General features: G+C 44.5%; 1 protein-coding gene across 1 annotated transcript; it reads left to right on the top strand.

The window, feature by feature from the left end:
• Positions 1-594: 594 nt before the first annotated feature.
• On the top strand, positions 595-12,561 carry MRPL23 (mitochondrial ribosomal protein L23). The gene is made up of 5 exons (XM_084262690.1): positions 595-633; positions 776-898; positions 1,724-1,806; positions 3,637-3,710; positions 12,213-12,561. The coding sequence occupies exons 1-5, from the start codon at positions 608-610 to the stop codon at positions 12,375-12,377; spliced, it is 471 nt and encodes a 156-aa protein (XP_084118816.1). The 5' UTR covers positions 595-607; the 3' UTR covers positions 12,378-12,561.
• The last annotated feature ends 3,018 nt before the right edge of the window (positions 12,562-15,579 follow it).

Below are 15,579 nucleotides of genomic sequence, written 5' to 3' on the forward strand. Positions count from 1 at the left end.
TATCGGTGTTGCTTCTGTTCCTGTCACAACAGGCCTTATAAGAAGTCTCTCGCCATCTTTCTGGTAAGCTCTCTTTATATATCAAAAGCCCCAGTAACACCCTCCAGAGCCTTCTCCAAGCCAAAGAACCACTCTAACTGCTTGGTCCCTCCCTGTCTGTCTTGCGCTGGGGAACCTGAAGCATCACCCCTGCTGTAGAGGAGAATCACCTCCCTCCTGTAACCCCGAGGAAAAGACACGAGTGAAACACAGCCAAGGCTGCAAAGTCCCCACGAGGTGCCACCGGGCAGGTGCTCCCACCCCACTGCCCCCTGCCCCTCGGGGCCTGCAGCTTCTCTTGGGGAATTCTCCCCTGCCCCCGGGCCGTGCGTGCCCCGAGCGGACCCCCGGCGCGGCGGGCCCCGGAGCGGGCAGCGGTTGTACGGGGCAGCCGTGAGGGTGTGTGACCACGCCAGGGCGGGTGGTCAGACCCCCCCCGCCCGGCCCTCCTCACAGCCCCCAGCCCGCGCAGCGGCGGTCCTCCGCGCCAGCAGAGGGCGAGAGCTGCCGCCGCCGCCCCTTCGGGAGCCGCTCTCGAGTCGCTGTGCTTCCGGGCCGGGGCTCGGCCATGGCGACGCGCATTAGGAAGGCCGTGTGAGCGGACCGGGCCGCGTCGCCGCGGGATGGGTGGGCTCGGGTCGGGTCGGGTCGGGTCGGGTCGGGTCGGCGGTGGGGGTGTTGGTCGGTCCGTGTGTTAGCCAGCCAGCCAGTCAGACGTGGCGGTGTCTCCCCGCAGGTACCCGCTGTTCCAGCTGGGCGGCCCGCAGCTGCGGATCTTCCGGCCTAACTTCTACATGCTGGCGGTGCGGCCCGGCGTGCCGCAGCCCGAGGACACCGTCCAGTTCCGCGTCTCCATGGAGTGAGTGCGGGGCGCGGCGCGGCAGGGCAGGGCAGGGCAGCTCAGGGCTCCCCGCAGCGGGAGCTGTGGCGGGGCTGGGCCTGCCCTGCCGCTGGAGGGACACCCGGAGGGTGCGGAGGCTCCCGCCGCTTGTAGGACACGCTCCCCTTCGCCCCACCTAAGGCCAGTGCCACATGCCCGGCATACAGCCTCTTGTCCCGTCCTTCAGGGCTGTAGCTGGGCTGGTTTGCCGAAGGGTGGGGAGCCGAAGTGCCAGGTAGCGCCCTTTGGGTTAGGGAAGGGTCTTGCCCATTTGGGGAGTCCTTTTAGAGACTGGAAGGGCACTAACTTGAGGGCAAGCTTTGTCTCCACTTCCTGTTAGTGAGGCTCAGCCTTCCCAAGGACAGGCTTATGAAAAAGGAAGTGCTTGTGCTTATGGAACCCATAAGGATCATCAAGTCCAATTCCTGGCTCCACACAAGGCCAGATAAGTCAGAGCAAATAGTGGCGCATCATCCAGATGCTTTGTGAACTCACTCAAGCTGGGTGCTGTGACCACTTCCCTGGGGAGCTTGTTCCAGTGCTCGACCACCCTCTCAGTAAAGAACCTCTTCCTAATATCCAACCTATACCTCCCTGTCACAGCTTCATGGATAATTAATTGCTGTAGTAGTATGTGATCGATGTTGAGTTTATACTTCTGTGCAGTAAAGCTAATTTGGTTAAAAGAAGAACTGATACTTATTCCAGAGTATCAACCAATCTATGAATACTCTAGCTATGTTTTATATTTTTTTAATACTTAAAGTTTCCCTTCTTTCACCAAAATATCTTTGTATTGCCTAGGATGACAAGAGTGGATGTCAAGAATTACCTTGAAAAAATATACAACGTGCCGGTAGCTGCAGTGAGGACCAGGATACAGTACGGTAAGTGTAGCGCAGTAATCCAAAGGGATGAACACAGCATCGCTGCACAGCTGTAACAGACTTTTCCTCTCAAAAGGTCCATTAGATTTCAACGAACTGTGCTTCCAGGTGCTTAGCTGGTGGTGTTTGTCAGCTTAGTTGTTTATTTGTCCTTTGAAACGAACATGCACCACTTCATATTTGAATGCTTTGATTAGATTATGATATAAGTTTAGTTTTAAAAAGAAAAATCTGAATTTAAAAAGTCTCATCATCTTGACAGTTATCTAGCTGGTGCTGTATGCTTTTGTGGTTGTTTCCCTTGAAGAGTGGGTGTCTCATTTCAGAAGGAACTCCTTCATGTGTTTTCATAAAATTAGTAGTTAATTTCAGCTATAGCCTTTTAAAAAAAAAAAGTAAGTGATTTCCTTTTGTTAGATCACACCACCTGCTCTGTGTGCATGACAGGTAAAGTTTGTAGAGGAAAGAAACATTCTATTTGACTAGTAGATGTCAGAAGAACATCTTGACAGAACTTTCAATTTTTCATCACCTGTTGTCAGCACGCTTCTGCTGTAGACCTGCATGCTTCCACTCACCGATTGTTGCCAACCCCACACAACAGCCCAAAACACCCCACCACCCCAAACCAACATAAAACCAACCCAAGAGGGGAAAAAAAACCCCTGCCATTTTAAGTTATACTGAAGTCTGATGTGGAACAAAGGGAACCCACCTTAAGTGAGATAAGCTAAATTTATATAAGGTCACCTTTTCATAGGAATATTTCCCAGAGTTTGTCTGACTGCAGTTTGGTTGCAGTGCAAAGCCTGGAATACAATTTTTATGTTGTTTCCCTTTTTGATCACCAGGGAGTGCATTAATCAAATGGAGAGTGATGTGTTGGTTAGGACATCCTTGGCTGAATTGTTCTTTTTTCATGCTGTGGCTTGAGCAAAGGAGTTGATTGATGTGTTCATGATGATAAAAGTAGGGGTGATTTATAAAAAAGGATAGGAAAAAAGAACTGTAGTAGTGAAATATAGAGAATGAAAGAAAAACTTCCAAATAGGGTTGTAAAATTCAGAACATACAAAAGAATAAAAAGAAAACAGAAAGATGTCTGTGTGAAAAATAGAATTAAACAAAGCCTTAAATACCAAATACATGCAGTTCTAAATGGCACTGAAAAATATTCATGCTTGTCTTTATAACCATTTTGTCCTCCACTGCTAGTGGAAGTGATGGTAGAATGTAGATACATATTCAGGAGAGGGAGGGGTGTGTGTGTGTGTGCTAGAATGTCCAGTAATTTTAGAGCTTTAATGTCTGCCTGACAGGGAAAATAAATTTAACTTCCCACTTAGTTGTGACCAGCATATTTGCCCAAGGTTGAGGTACTTTGTTTTTTTTGGATGTGGAGTGTAAATTCCTGATGTGTAAACAGTAGATCCAGCTCATTAACTGGGTAGTAAAACCTGACAAGTTTGAAGCTGTTCAGTGGTCATGTCCTCCTTGTCTTCCTGAAGCTGCTGATGTTGGGAGGACAGTTTATCACTCATGGGCCCCTCCTCAGGACACTTCGCTCCACACTTCTTTGAGAACTTGGTGTGTGTGATGTGAAGGCACAAAGGTGTCAGCAGCCTGAGTCAGGTGATGCCTCAGCTCCCTGCCTGAGGAGAGCAGCATCTACCAGTCTCAGTACGTAATAGTGATGCTGTGTTGGTACTGAAGGAAGAGTGCTCCTTTTAACAATAAATCAGAACTAGTGAAGTCTCCCCTTCAGCTTGGCCTTGCTCTGGGGACTTGGGAGTCCTGAGAAGTAAAAAGTGTGACTCTCAATTTCTGCAGGTGCAAACAACAAGAGGAATCACAAGAATCAGAGAGTGAAGAAGCCAGATTACAAGGTCGCCTATGTACAGCTGGTGAGTTTACATGGATGCTGGTGGGGAAAGTTAATCAACTAAGCTAGGAGTAATGTTCACTGAATTGTCCACTTGGCTGAATGATTTTGCCAGGCCTCTAATACTGACATTTTCTTTAATACCTTCCAGAGTGTATAAAGATATTTAAATGACTTAGTCTGAAAATCAAATTCAAACAAATGGTTAGTTTTCAAGTCCTGTGTTTGTTTGAGGTCTGTAAGTAAGTTATGGTCTGATGTCATATGGTGCTGCTTTGCCAGCGAGTTTCATGCTGACCCTGTACTCTGTGTACTGGAAGGTTCATGACTTGTGTGGTTGATTGCTGAAATGTCCAGTAAGTGAAAGAATATATTGTAAAGGTATGGAACTTCTTATTAAAGCTTTTTGGACTTCAGAGAAGACTAAGGCATATTCCTTGGAGAGGTTTTAGTCATGTCTAACAAGCATGCTTTGTGGCTAAGCTGGGTTCTGAAACGTGTGTTGGTTGCCCAGTGGAAAAGGAGCTTCATGTTCTTAGGAATTTCTTTCATAACAGAAGCATATTATAGTTTAGACTTCTCTTGGGCTTACCTGTCTCTGCAAAAAAGAAAACCCCTTCATGTACCAAAATGACATTAAAGGAATGCTATTTATGGTTGTAAAACCATAAGCTCAGAATTGCTGTTGGCAACAGCACCTCAGTGTTACTCCATCCTGGGACAAGGATTCAGTGTGGGGGGAATGCTGTGATCTTAAAGACAGCGTAGACTTCATACAGACTTAGGGTCAAACTGAAGAGGCACAGACAATGGGAAATCTGATAGCTTAATTTTTCTGAGTTTGAATGTGCTTAGGGCTTCTTCTCTAAGCCCCTTCTGAGAAGGGGAATGGAAAGAAAAGTGAATATAGTGTGGTTTTCTGGAGAGCCCATACCTTTAAAATAACAGTGTAATGCACAATGTTAATAGAAGGTTTATGAGTTGTGTTTAGATGAGGACTAACCTTACTTTACTGTGCTGAAGTTAAAGGCAGCCTCATGTCCATGAGGATTTTGCATTACAGTGGCTAAAAACCACATTCAGTTTTCAAGAAAGATCCTCTCCTTTGGGCAGATCTCCTTTGAGGATTGTCCGTGCTAGGTTTTTGTCTGAGAGATCAGCTATGAACAATTTGGGGGTCTTGGTTGGCAGCAAGTTAAACATGAGCCACCAGTGTGCCCAGGAGGGCCAACTATATTCTGGGGTGCATCAAACGGCTTTGTGAGCTGGTCCAGGGAGGAGATTGTCCTGCTCTGCACTGCGTGGGTGCAGCCTCACCTGGACTACTGTGTGCAGTTTTAGGCACCACAGTACAGGAGGGACATAAAAATATTGGAGTGTCCAGAGGAGGGCAGTGAGGATGGTCTGGTGGGGAAATCTTACCAGGAGAGGCTGAAGTCTTATGGTTTCTTCAACCTCAGAGAGGCTGAGGGGAGACCTCATTGCGGACTCTGGCTTCCTGATGAGGGCAGAGGGGCAGGTGCCGATCTCTCTTCGGTGACCAGTGACAGAACCCGAGGGAACAGCATGAAGGTGCAACGGGAGGTTTAGGTTGTTTATTAGGTTCTTTACAGAGAGAGTGGTCAGGCAACTGGCACAGGCTTCCCAGGGAAGTGGTCGCAGCACCCAGCTTGACTGAGTTCACAAAGTGTCTGGATGATGTGCTCAGTCCCATGCTCTGACTTGTCTGGCCCTGTGTGGAGCCAGGAGTTGGACTTGATGATCCTTACGGGTCCTTTATAACTCAGGATATTCTATGATTCTTTGATTCATTAAGAACACAGCTGAAGAATTGAATGCCAGGAGTGGTGCTGTACCTTACAAGTTGCTTTCTCTCTGAGTGCTGTTCCTTAGCAGGTAATTGCAAGCACTTTGCATTGTTATGGCCTCTTGCGAGTAACTTGCTTTTAGAGACTTGTTTCCCAAGATTGAAGCAGCAGTGGATCTTTGGTGAGCTGTGGTCAGTTCTCAAATGTTATTTCGGTGTTTAGTGCAGTCCTGTTTTTTTTATCTGCTGAGTTGAGAAGGAGGGGAATAAGTGGGAAGCAAAACACAGCTGTTCTGTGGAACAAGCCAGTCATTTAAGGCAGTGTCTTTGTGCCTTTATTTCACATCAAACCTTTGAACCTAGAATAACTCTCATTATTTTAAGAGTGGCTCCACAGTGCAGGGGGTGGAGAATTACCCAAACTAGCTTGGTACTGGACACAGCTGGATGGCACTAACTCTGGTGTTTCCTCCAGCCTCTCTTTTTGTCTGCTGGGCAGATGAGCCTGCACAGTGCCTCCTGGTAACTGTGACTGAGGACTACTCTTGATACCTGGGGCACCAAGTGTCCCTTTCTGTGTTGTCATTGTTACATTTTAAAGAACTCTATGCTTTCTGCCTGACCCATGAATGGGGTCAGGAGACCGACCACCTTGTGGTGTTTTGCCCCAAGTGAGGGAATGCTGACCCCTTACTGAACTCTTGCCAGGGAAGCTGGGTCTGTGCGTTTCCCCTCGTTTCATTCCTAGTCGCTTTGCTCTCATCTTTTTCTGTTGTTGGTGCCTGTTAATTCCTTTAACATTTAAGTTTGTATGTCTTCTCTTTTTTTTTTCCTTTCCTTTTATTCTTTCTCTTTTTCCTTTTGTCCCTTACTTCTCGTCACTAGCTCTGGTGTCTCAGACAATGAACTTCCAGTTCTGTGTTCGCACCAGTTTTAAACAGTGGGTGAGGCCAGAAATCCAGTGTGCTTTCTGAAACTGAAGTTTTTGCCTTCATTCTCATTCATGGTTTGATTCGGGCCATAATAGGCCCCATGCAGTGCATTGTTAATATCTGTTTAAATTTAGGAAAATCTTTGGTAACCACTGTAAAATCCTTATTTTCATGAGAATTAGTTTGCATCTGTCGTGAGTCAGAGTAGCTGGGCTTTCCCACCATTTTTACCAGCTGTGTTGTCTCTCATTAATCCAGTTTCAAGTTAAAACTGCTTATGACTGGAAAAAAAAAAAAAAGGATGCGTTTTTGGAAGTCTTGGGTTGATCCTTCTGTTGTCCACTAGGTGGAAGTATTGTTCTTTCCAGCGTGACTTGGTAGCCGCTGTGGTGTGATTTACCTGAATGAAATCGAGGACATATGCTCATGACCAGCTACGCTTCCCCACTTCAGAAAACATCGTCTTGTGTGTCCCAGTGCCACGTACATACCCATTAACGTACGGCAAGTGTCTCAAAGGTGGAAGGTCTATGAAGTCATAGTCAACATACCCTTAAGTGTCAGATTAGTGCCCCAGCTGTTCCATGTGTAAGAATTGTTGTCCTTCCTTTTCCAAATACTATTTCTTGGAGATTCAGAGCTGTTTACTTTATTCTTAGGCTGTAACTGGACAAATACCTGATCTGTCCAAGCATAATATTTTCACACTGAAAAAATACTTCAAATCATAGAAGGCTGTGGGTCAACAATATCTTGCCTTTCCAGACCCTCCCTGCCTTTTTTCCCCTTTTGGAATGTGGTGAGAAAGCTTTAAGCTAGAGACTTATGGCTCAGGGTATCAAATGCTACTTTTTTTTCCCCACTGTGTTTTGGTTTGTTTGGTTTTGGGTTGGTTTTCTTAATTATTATTGGAAAAAAAAAAAAGCGCTATATATCTTGCAGAGTAGAGAAAATAAAAGAAATACAGCAACTTTTCTCCTTACTCTAATATATTTATCCTAATGTTTTTTCTAAAAAAAAAAAAGAACAGAAACACAGTGGGAAACTTTACAGATGCATCAATGTCAGGGAAATTAAAAAAAAAAAACCAACAACATCCCCTCCTCCTCCTTCAGTGTTCTCACTGGCTTAGCTCAACAGGTGTTAGCACCCGTGGGAGCACGACTGTAGACAAGCCTCTGGAATCCAGACCTATTTTTAATTAAACCTGTTTTGAGAAATCTAATGGAGATGGCTGTAAAAAGGAGTCTGACCTTGTCAACATTAGGACTAACACCTATTTAGCTGCATGAATGATGGCACCGGTGGGAAAATTTTTGCAAATGCTTTCTCTTCAAACCCTGTTTAGAGTGTCCAGTGTGTTCATAGTAATTAACCCATTTGCACATCAGATGTGACAGCAGTTTTCTTTTGACATGTTGCTAATTCGGAGGAAACTTGGGTGCTCTGTATGCTGTGCCATTCCTGGGTGGATTTTTGAAATTGCTGCCCGTGCTGTTTTGCCATACGTTTTGCCATCAGATAGTGCCCTTGCAATAGGAGGAGAGTTGTTCAAATGCACTGCATTATTAAACTTAGCTGCATTTGCTGCTACTGCTGGACCCAATCCCGTGCTGTTGGGAGTCCAACTTTTTTTTTCCTTTTTTTTTAGTTAACAGTACTGTAAACATCACTTTTCTCCTAATTCTGAAGGACAGTAGTAAGTGCTTCAATTATCTAAATAATCAGAGGATCTTTCAGTTGTTTACATGATCAGTGTTTGCTGCGTCATTCCTACATAATGATATCTGTGCTGACCTTCCATTCCTAGACTTTTTAAGGGACTGAAAGGTCAGAGAAGTATAAGTGAGTTTATGCTGGATAATCCTTCCAGCAATTTTCTGACATGAGGCTCAGCAGTGGAAAAGCTAACACTTGACTTCATAGGCCTAATTATGGTCACTTAACCTCTCATTAAAGTGAATGGAGGCAATTTGTACCACTCCATGTGATAACTCCTTCTACAAACTGGGAGAACAAGGTGTGTGTTCAGCCTCTCTAATGAAAAAGGCTTGAAATCTAAGGGGAAAATACATGTGTGATGCTTAGGTCGCTTTTTATTTTGGAGGTTGTTAGCATTTAACAATTGAATCCTCATAAGACCTTGTATATAAATCAGTTTTACATTTGGGTAATGCTGAAGCGGGGATTAGAGTTGCACAGGAATAGAAGTTTAATGGCTCCCATTTCTGTAACCTAAACACTGGACCACACATCTCACTTGTACATAATCTTAGAATTTGTAGGAAAAAGGAGAAGACCCTAAATTGAGAATTGCAATGCATAAAATGATCACAGTACACTGCCATTATTTTTTTAGGTGTGTTAATACCACCTCTCTTATTTGCTTTGTTTGCTTCTATTCTTTTTTTTTTTTTTTAAACATTGTAAGGGCTCACATAGATACCAGGGCATGTGGTGGTAGGACTTATCCTGACAAACTCTGGAGTATCAGTATATCACCTCACATAGGTGGAAAAGTTCTGTTGCTGGCAGCAGCATCCAGTTCTGAGACAGACTCAGTTATCTGAACAAAATGATTTTTTTGCCTCTGTCTGTCTTTTTTAGGATTTTCTTTTAGCATGACTGTGTCAGGTAGGAAGATGTTATTTTCTCCTTCCTTCTCTCTGCTTCTGACCAAGGTAATTATGCTGGTAGAAGCTCTAAAGGAGGACCAAGCACTAGCCTTTTTAGAGCCTATTTCAGCTTATGTGAATTTGCATACTGTAGTAATTAAAAGGATGACCTTGGTTAGGTGGCTTGCAAAAGGTAGAACGGTGAACAAGTGCAAGGTTGAATATTCCAGTGTTTCGTGTTCTAGCAGTTTGCAAACCAGATAACCCACTATTGAACTTGGTAGAAATTTAGTTGTTTGCTTGACTTTGGTTATGCTTTCATTCTGAGGATGCATTTATCATGTGGTTGTCAAATGGGCAGTGTATAGAAGGGAAAACTTTCACAAAGAAAAAGCCAAAGGAAAAGGAGCGACAGTCCCTCCGTTCCTTTGGCAGGCATTTTTTTGAGAAGGTGGCTTATGAGCTGTAACCTCAATAGCCTCTGGCATCATGTGGAAGATGCACTCAATGCAAATATGCCTGGACAGACTCACAGCCCTTTTATGTAAGTTGATACCTTTTGGTATTTTTGAAATTTTGAAATACCCACGATACAGGCTTTTTCTGAAAACTAGCTACTGAGCATGCACAACGGCTATTTTTCATACAGCTTTCATCACTTCAGAGTCTTACAGTGCAGTGTTACTGCGTAGTATTGTTACTTAAGATTTATCAACCTTCAGTTCTCAGGGTGTAATGTCTTGGCTGTTTCGAGTCGTGTCTGGCTGCCAGCCAAAATCAGAATTTCTTCACAAAACAAAAGCTGGAAAGAGCCAACTTGTCTGTGCTGATTTTGATTTATTAAAAGACTCCAGATACACATTGACATTTTCAGCTCAATATTTGACTTTCACCAGCCTTGAAATGGGAACTGTGAGCACTTTGATAAACAGCTGAAAGGTTTGTCTGGTTTTGCTACAGCCTCTGTGCATATCTTTTTTTTGTTTGTTTTTTTTCCCCCCTCTTTAAAAAATAATAACTGTTTTGCAATGCTTAGTGAATTACCGTGGATGTTGTTAGTATGCTTTAGGGACAGTTTTCCTTCGTTCTCCAATAAGGGAAGTGCACTGGTGCTGGAAGCATACCAGAATGGAAGTGCTGCATAACAAGAACAGTCCCTTACTACACAGTTACCAGTATAAATAGTTCTCAAATTTTCAGTGTAGGTGGTATGCCTACCATGTTATCCTGAATTGTTTTCTGACTTGCTTAGCTAAAATGGCTTCCTCTCCGGGGCAGATGAGTCCTTAGAATTAGCCCTGTCTGTTCTGGAGGTACCATGGAGCTGAGTGACCCTCCTGCAGTGCAGTTAAAGCACAGTAACTTTTTGTAACATAAACAAATTCTTTTCCAAATGCTTCAGCGTGTTAAAATCTTGGGCAGTGCTTGGTCTCCAGGGTGCTCGCTGCTGATCCTACTACAGGAAGAGTTCCCGTGAGCTACAGCGCTGGGATTGCTCAAGGACATTGATAAGGCCGGTTTCTGTGCCTTGAACTGGAACTATGCTTTAATTGTCATAGGACAGCTGCTGTGAGCATACCTGTTGTAATCCAGAGGTACAAAAGTGTTGGAGCCCTGGAGTGTGTGCCGTGGAAAGGAAAATCTCGATTTGTTCCACTTGATCTTATCCAGGCGAGAGCCGAGTACAGAGCAATGTACACAGCCGCTCCCTTGTTTTTGTAGTATGGTCAGGCTCTTAGGAAACCCCCAAGAAGTATGTGCTACAAAAACAGCCGGAGCATTGCTGGGTATGAGTTGATATTTCCTAGATTCTAGTCTGGATAAGCTCAACTGGGGTAAGTCGTGGGGTTTTTTTCTTTCCAAAGCGTATGCTTGAGGTTTAAATTCTTTCACACCTGTAAATGACCAGGTTGAGTGTATATGGGTGAATGGAACATAGCACACATTCAGCTGGGTCAGGGGCACAGTGACGGTTTTTTTGGATTTAATTGCGTCACGTTTCTGATCCCAAAGTGTAGTATAGGTAGCTCTCTTGTGGAAGGCTCCTTTCATATCCTTTGTGGAACCTTTTCATAGCTGGGCTATAAATTAATCTAACTTGTTAGGTTACATTTATTGCACAAATGTAAAGAATGGCTAATCCGAAAAAAAAAAAACCCCACCAAAAGCTGTTTCCATCTGAAGCAATGAATTTGTTCTGTTGAGGTTTCTGTAGGCAGTATTCTGCAGGAGAAGTTAGTGTATGGTATGGTTTGTGAGTATTTTGGAGAATGATTTTTGACTTGGGAACCCTCAGTTGCGAGTTTGATTATGCAAAGTCCCATATGGAATAGAAGGGCTGATACTGTGAGTTTAATGAAGTTGTGCTTAGTGCAAACACTACTAGAAAGTAAGTAGATAATATTAATGGGATAGAACATTTCCACAGAATAATGGTTTCCTGCTGTTAGATAAAAAACAGACCAAGCAAATATTTATTTTCCAAGTGGGAGACACAGATCTGATGATGATGTTTCACTAAAATGACTTGTCTGTTAGACAGAATGACTGATGCAGATGTAATCACTTTAATCTCATCAGTGTGATGTATTAGATGGATTGCTGCCACTGTAATTGTTTTGCACTGTAGTCTTTATTCCTGCTGATAGGAGACCTCTAATATCTGTTATGCCATATTCCCACATTACACCCTACAGTACCAGATGCTAGGATTGGTCTCTCTTACCTTTAGCTGAGATCTAAATAACTATAACCACTACCCGTATCCGGAGTGTTAACGTAATCAATTCCCACTCCGCCATATATATCCCCAGTGCTGTTACTTTAACAAAATCAGTTAGTTTGCTCATCTTGCTTTTACCATATGAGTCATACAACATCTCTTAGCTGATTCAAAGTCTTTGAAGAAGTGTCCATCTCCTGACAGTTCATCTGTAAAAAAAGGTGTCAGTGTATTAATTAGTACTCAAAAGAGGAGATGCTGAAAGTTAGCTTTTTTGGGGGAGGAGTGGTCTATGCTTATTTTTGGGAGAGGGGTGGAAAGAGATCTTGGGAGGTAAGAGGTACCATTTTGTACTAACTGAAACTGCATATACTTCATTGTAAGTATATGCATCATAGCTACTCCAGAAAGGTTGGAATGTCTCTCTGACCATTTGCTTTCTCTTTAGGGCCAAGGACAAACCTTTCAGTTTCCCAACCTATTTCCAGAGAAAGAACAAGACACAGAAACTCGCTCTTTTGATGACCTCAAGGATAAATATATGGAGAGAGAGAAGCAGAGGCAGAAAGGTGACGCCAGACGAGGTGGAGTCCCTGACTGGTTTGGACTTTGATGCAACAAGCCACCTGCCTTTCTTTAGGCTCAAAGGGGTTTTGATCAGCAGAACTTGCACTCTACCCTTCTTGTAATGACTGAATGTTTATTCCTGAGCAGCCCTTGGTAGCGTGTCTTTTTTCCTGGCTGTGTGTTCATGGCTACAACAAAATGCCTCTAAAGAAATAAAAAGGTAAAATAAATCTTACTGCATCAGGTCTTTCCTGTGAACTTGTGGACTAGTTCTAAAATGTGGAATTGCTTTTTGTTGTTTCTGTCTGAGAGTGTCATTGTGCTTACCTTCTTCCTGCTTCAATGGATTGTTCTGAGTAGAACTAGGAGGCATTTCATTTCCTCAGGGTGAGTGTAGTTTGCATTGAATAGAATGTGTAAAGTTAAGATAGGTCACTTGGAGGTGGATGTGAAGGTGTAGATAACATGACTATAGACTTAGGACATAAAGTTCCCTTACTGTTAGTTACGGTGTCCTCCTGTCCTTGTAAAGTGACATTCCCTACCCCCCCTCCCCTCCTCTTCTCTTTTCCTGAAGATATGCCTGTGATCTGTTCACACTCCTTTGTTACCAGTTGTGTGGCATTTTGGAGATCGGGTTAATTTTGATAGGCTTGTGACCAGGCCTGTGTGTGTTTGATCCCTGGAAGCATCAAGGAATGGACATGGGTTGTGCACTGTCTCTGCTTGCTGTTGTGCAGTGCAGGTGCTTGCCTTCTTTGGCCAGCCTGCCCAGGGAGTGTTTACTGGCAGGGCTGAACTAGTATTCCTTACCCTGTCCACAACTACCTTGCAGTGCTGGCAAGAGTCCTGTGTAGACACAGTTGTACTGGTATAGAAATGCTTCAACCAGCACAGGCTGCTTTGTGCTCAGGATTAATAAAAAGACTCTTTTTACTTTTTCTGGTGCAACTTCCTCTGCTGCCAAGTTGCTGATGCCAGGGCAGTGGTAGAACTTTTCTAGGACTTCAGGGCTGCGACATTCGTGTTTTTAATTCCTTGGCTCCGTTGGTGTTTCTCTTTGCTTTGACGAGATACTTCCTCTTTTCCTTTGTTGGCTAATGTGCTCTGCTGGCATATCAGAAACACCAGAGGAAGAGGAGAACTGAGAAGGACTTCACCACAGGTAGAGAAGGATGTGTTTCTGCAGGCCATTGTCTTTAACACCAGCACATGCAGGGTTAAACCTGTGGCTGACATTTCCCTGGCTTTTGAATTCTGCCACTTGGAGCAATTGGCAGGGTAGTGAATGAGCCCATGCCTTGCACGCTTCTACCCGGGTGCTCTCCTTTATTGTTCTGTGTCTGAACTTCTTGTTTGGACAGCTAGCAAGATGTTTACAAGGAAACAGCTGTTCCCCAGAGAGGCAATCCAAGTAGGATTTTACGCACCCCCTTCTGTTCATTAGTCGTCTCTTTCCCTGTGCTACTTCCCTTCTGCACGGGAGTCCATCTCCTCCTGTGGTTTGTTGCTCTCCCACCCCCCCTCTTTGCCCATGTTCCAAGGGGGATTGCGTGTGATGATCTAAGTTAGCTGGTGCTTAAACAGAGAGATGCTCTCCGAGCGGAGGGAGATAAGGGAGGATTTGCTACTTCCAGCCTGCCAGTTACAATAGCAGATGTGGAAAAATACTGAGTTCTCTGAAACAGTTCTAGTGTTGGCATATCTGCAAGGCCAACACTTAGACAGTTTTGTAGTGACATGTGAAACTCCAGGTTAAACCAGGAGCTGGCCTGCAGTTTTAAAGTAGGACAGCTGAATTTGTCTAGATGCAAGGGTCTCTTCTCTGCTGTACACTGCCTCCCTACCACCCCACCCCCCCCTAATTTTTTTAAAGGGTCTGTTTTTCAAAATCCCAGCTCATTGCAGAGCTGATCCATATCAGTGGCTGGGGCTTCATTCCTATAGTGTAATGTTAGGGAGTTTGCTGGGTTTTCTTCACTTTCCTTTGTGGTCACCTCCAATATAGGTAACTCTACGTTGAAGATAAAATTAATTTATCTAGTGCTGCCATACATCTTTGTAACTGGTTGGTCAGCCTTGAGCAAGCAAGCAGTCAGGTGTGTGAAAGTTCTGGATAAACGAGGCTGTGTTCCATGAGTTAGGCATAACAGCAAGAGATACATTAGCCATCAGCCTCTCTGCCTTCCCTGTTACAGTTGGAGTCACCAGCTTCTGTAGTGGACACGGCTGAGAGGAGGTTATTGGCAGTCCCAGATACGCTCTAGGTTGAGTATCAAAAGCCCCTGGGTAGGTACACCATGCTTTGCTACTCCATGATTTCTCTGTAGGTAATTAATTTCTAGTTCATGTCCAAGACATGAACTGTATGGAGTAGCACAAAAGGGAAGAAATAGGGACACGAGTATACCTGTATCTATATGAAGTTGTTGCAGCCAGATTTGGGCAGATACTCAGGCTGCTTAAGAGAGGAGCGTACCAGCTACCTAAAAATCAGTATTCCTGTGAAATTAAAGTGAGAGTAAAAAAAAGAAAATTCAAAGCTCCTGACCCACCATTCCTTTTCTTTAATGCTCCTGATTGCCATGGAAGTGGGATTAGAAAAACGTTGAGTCTTTCCCAGTCCCTTGTTGGCCAGTGTTTCTGAGGAAGCACAGTGCTTAATATGATTTGGTGATTGACAGATCCCATCCCTCAATCTGTACAGGCTAGAAGGAAGTGGAGATGATACACGAATACGAATGCAAAGAATATATCATTGTACCAAAGAGAAGTGCAGCAAGTGAGTGGTGAAACTGGGACAAGGACTCTGAGTTACGTAGTTTTGTTCATTAAATTGTGCTCCTTCCAGCACATCCTGATGGTTTCCTTGGGTGATGCAAGGAATTGGCAGGTCCTGTGAGGTCACACCTAGCCCTGCTATCAGAGGTGTCGAGCTGTCCTTGGCTGTGTCAGCAGCCGTACCTGTGGGCCAAGGATTTGGATATACGTGTGAGTAACTTCTCCAAGGACAGAAGTGATGACCTGGTTGAAGAGGCTGATGTTGGCTGCGGCGCGGGAGGAGCCAGGTTCCGCGCTTGGCGCGCACAGCTCTGCAGCTGCTGTCCTCCCTGACGCGGAGGCGGACGATGAGCGCAGCTTCTTTCCCCTCGGAACGTGTGCAACGCCCCAGCGGCAGGAACGTGCTGGAACAGCCAGTGGATGCGCAAGCGAGTGCATCGGCCACTGTGGTGGAGAAAGGCGTCCAG

This window comes from Gallinula chloropus (genome assembly GCF_964237585.1).
Source record: "Gallinula chloropus genome assembly, chromosome: 4".
NCBI lineage: Eukaryota > Metazoa > Chordata > Aves > Gruiformes > Rallidae > Gallinula > Gallinula chloropus.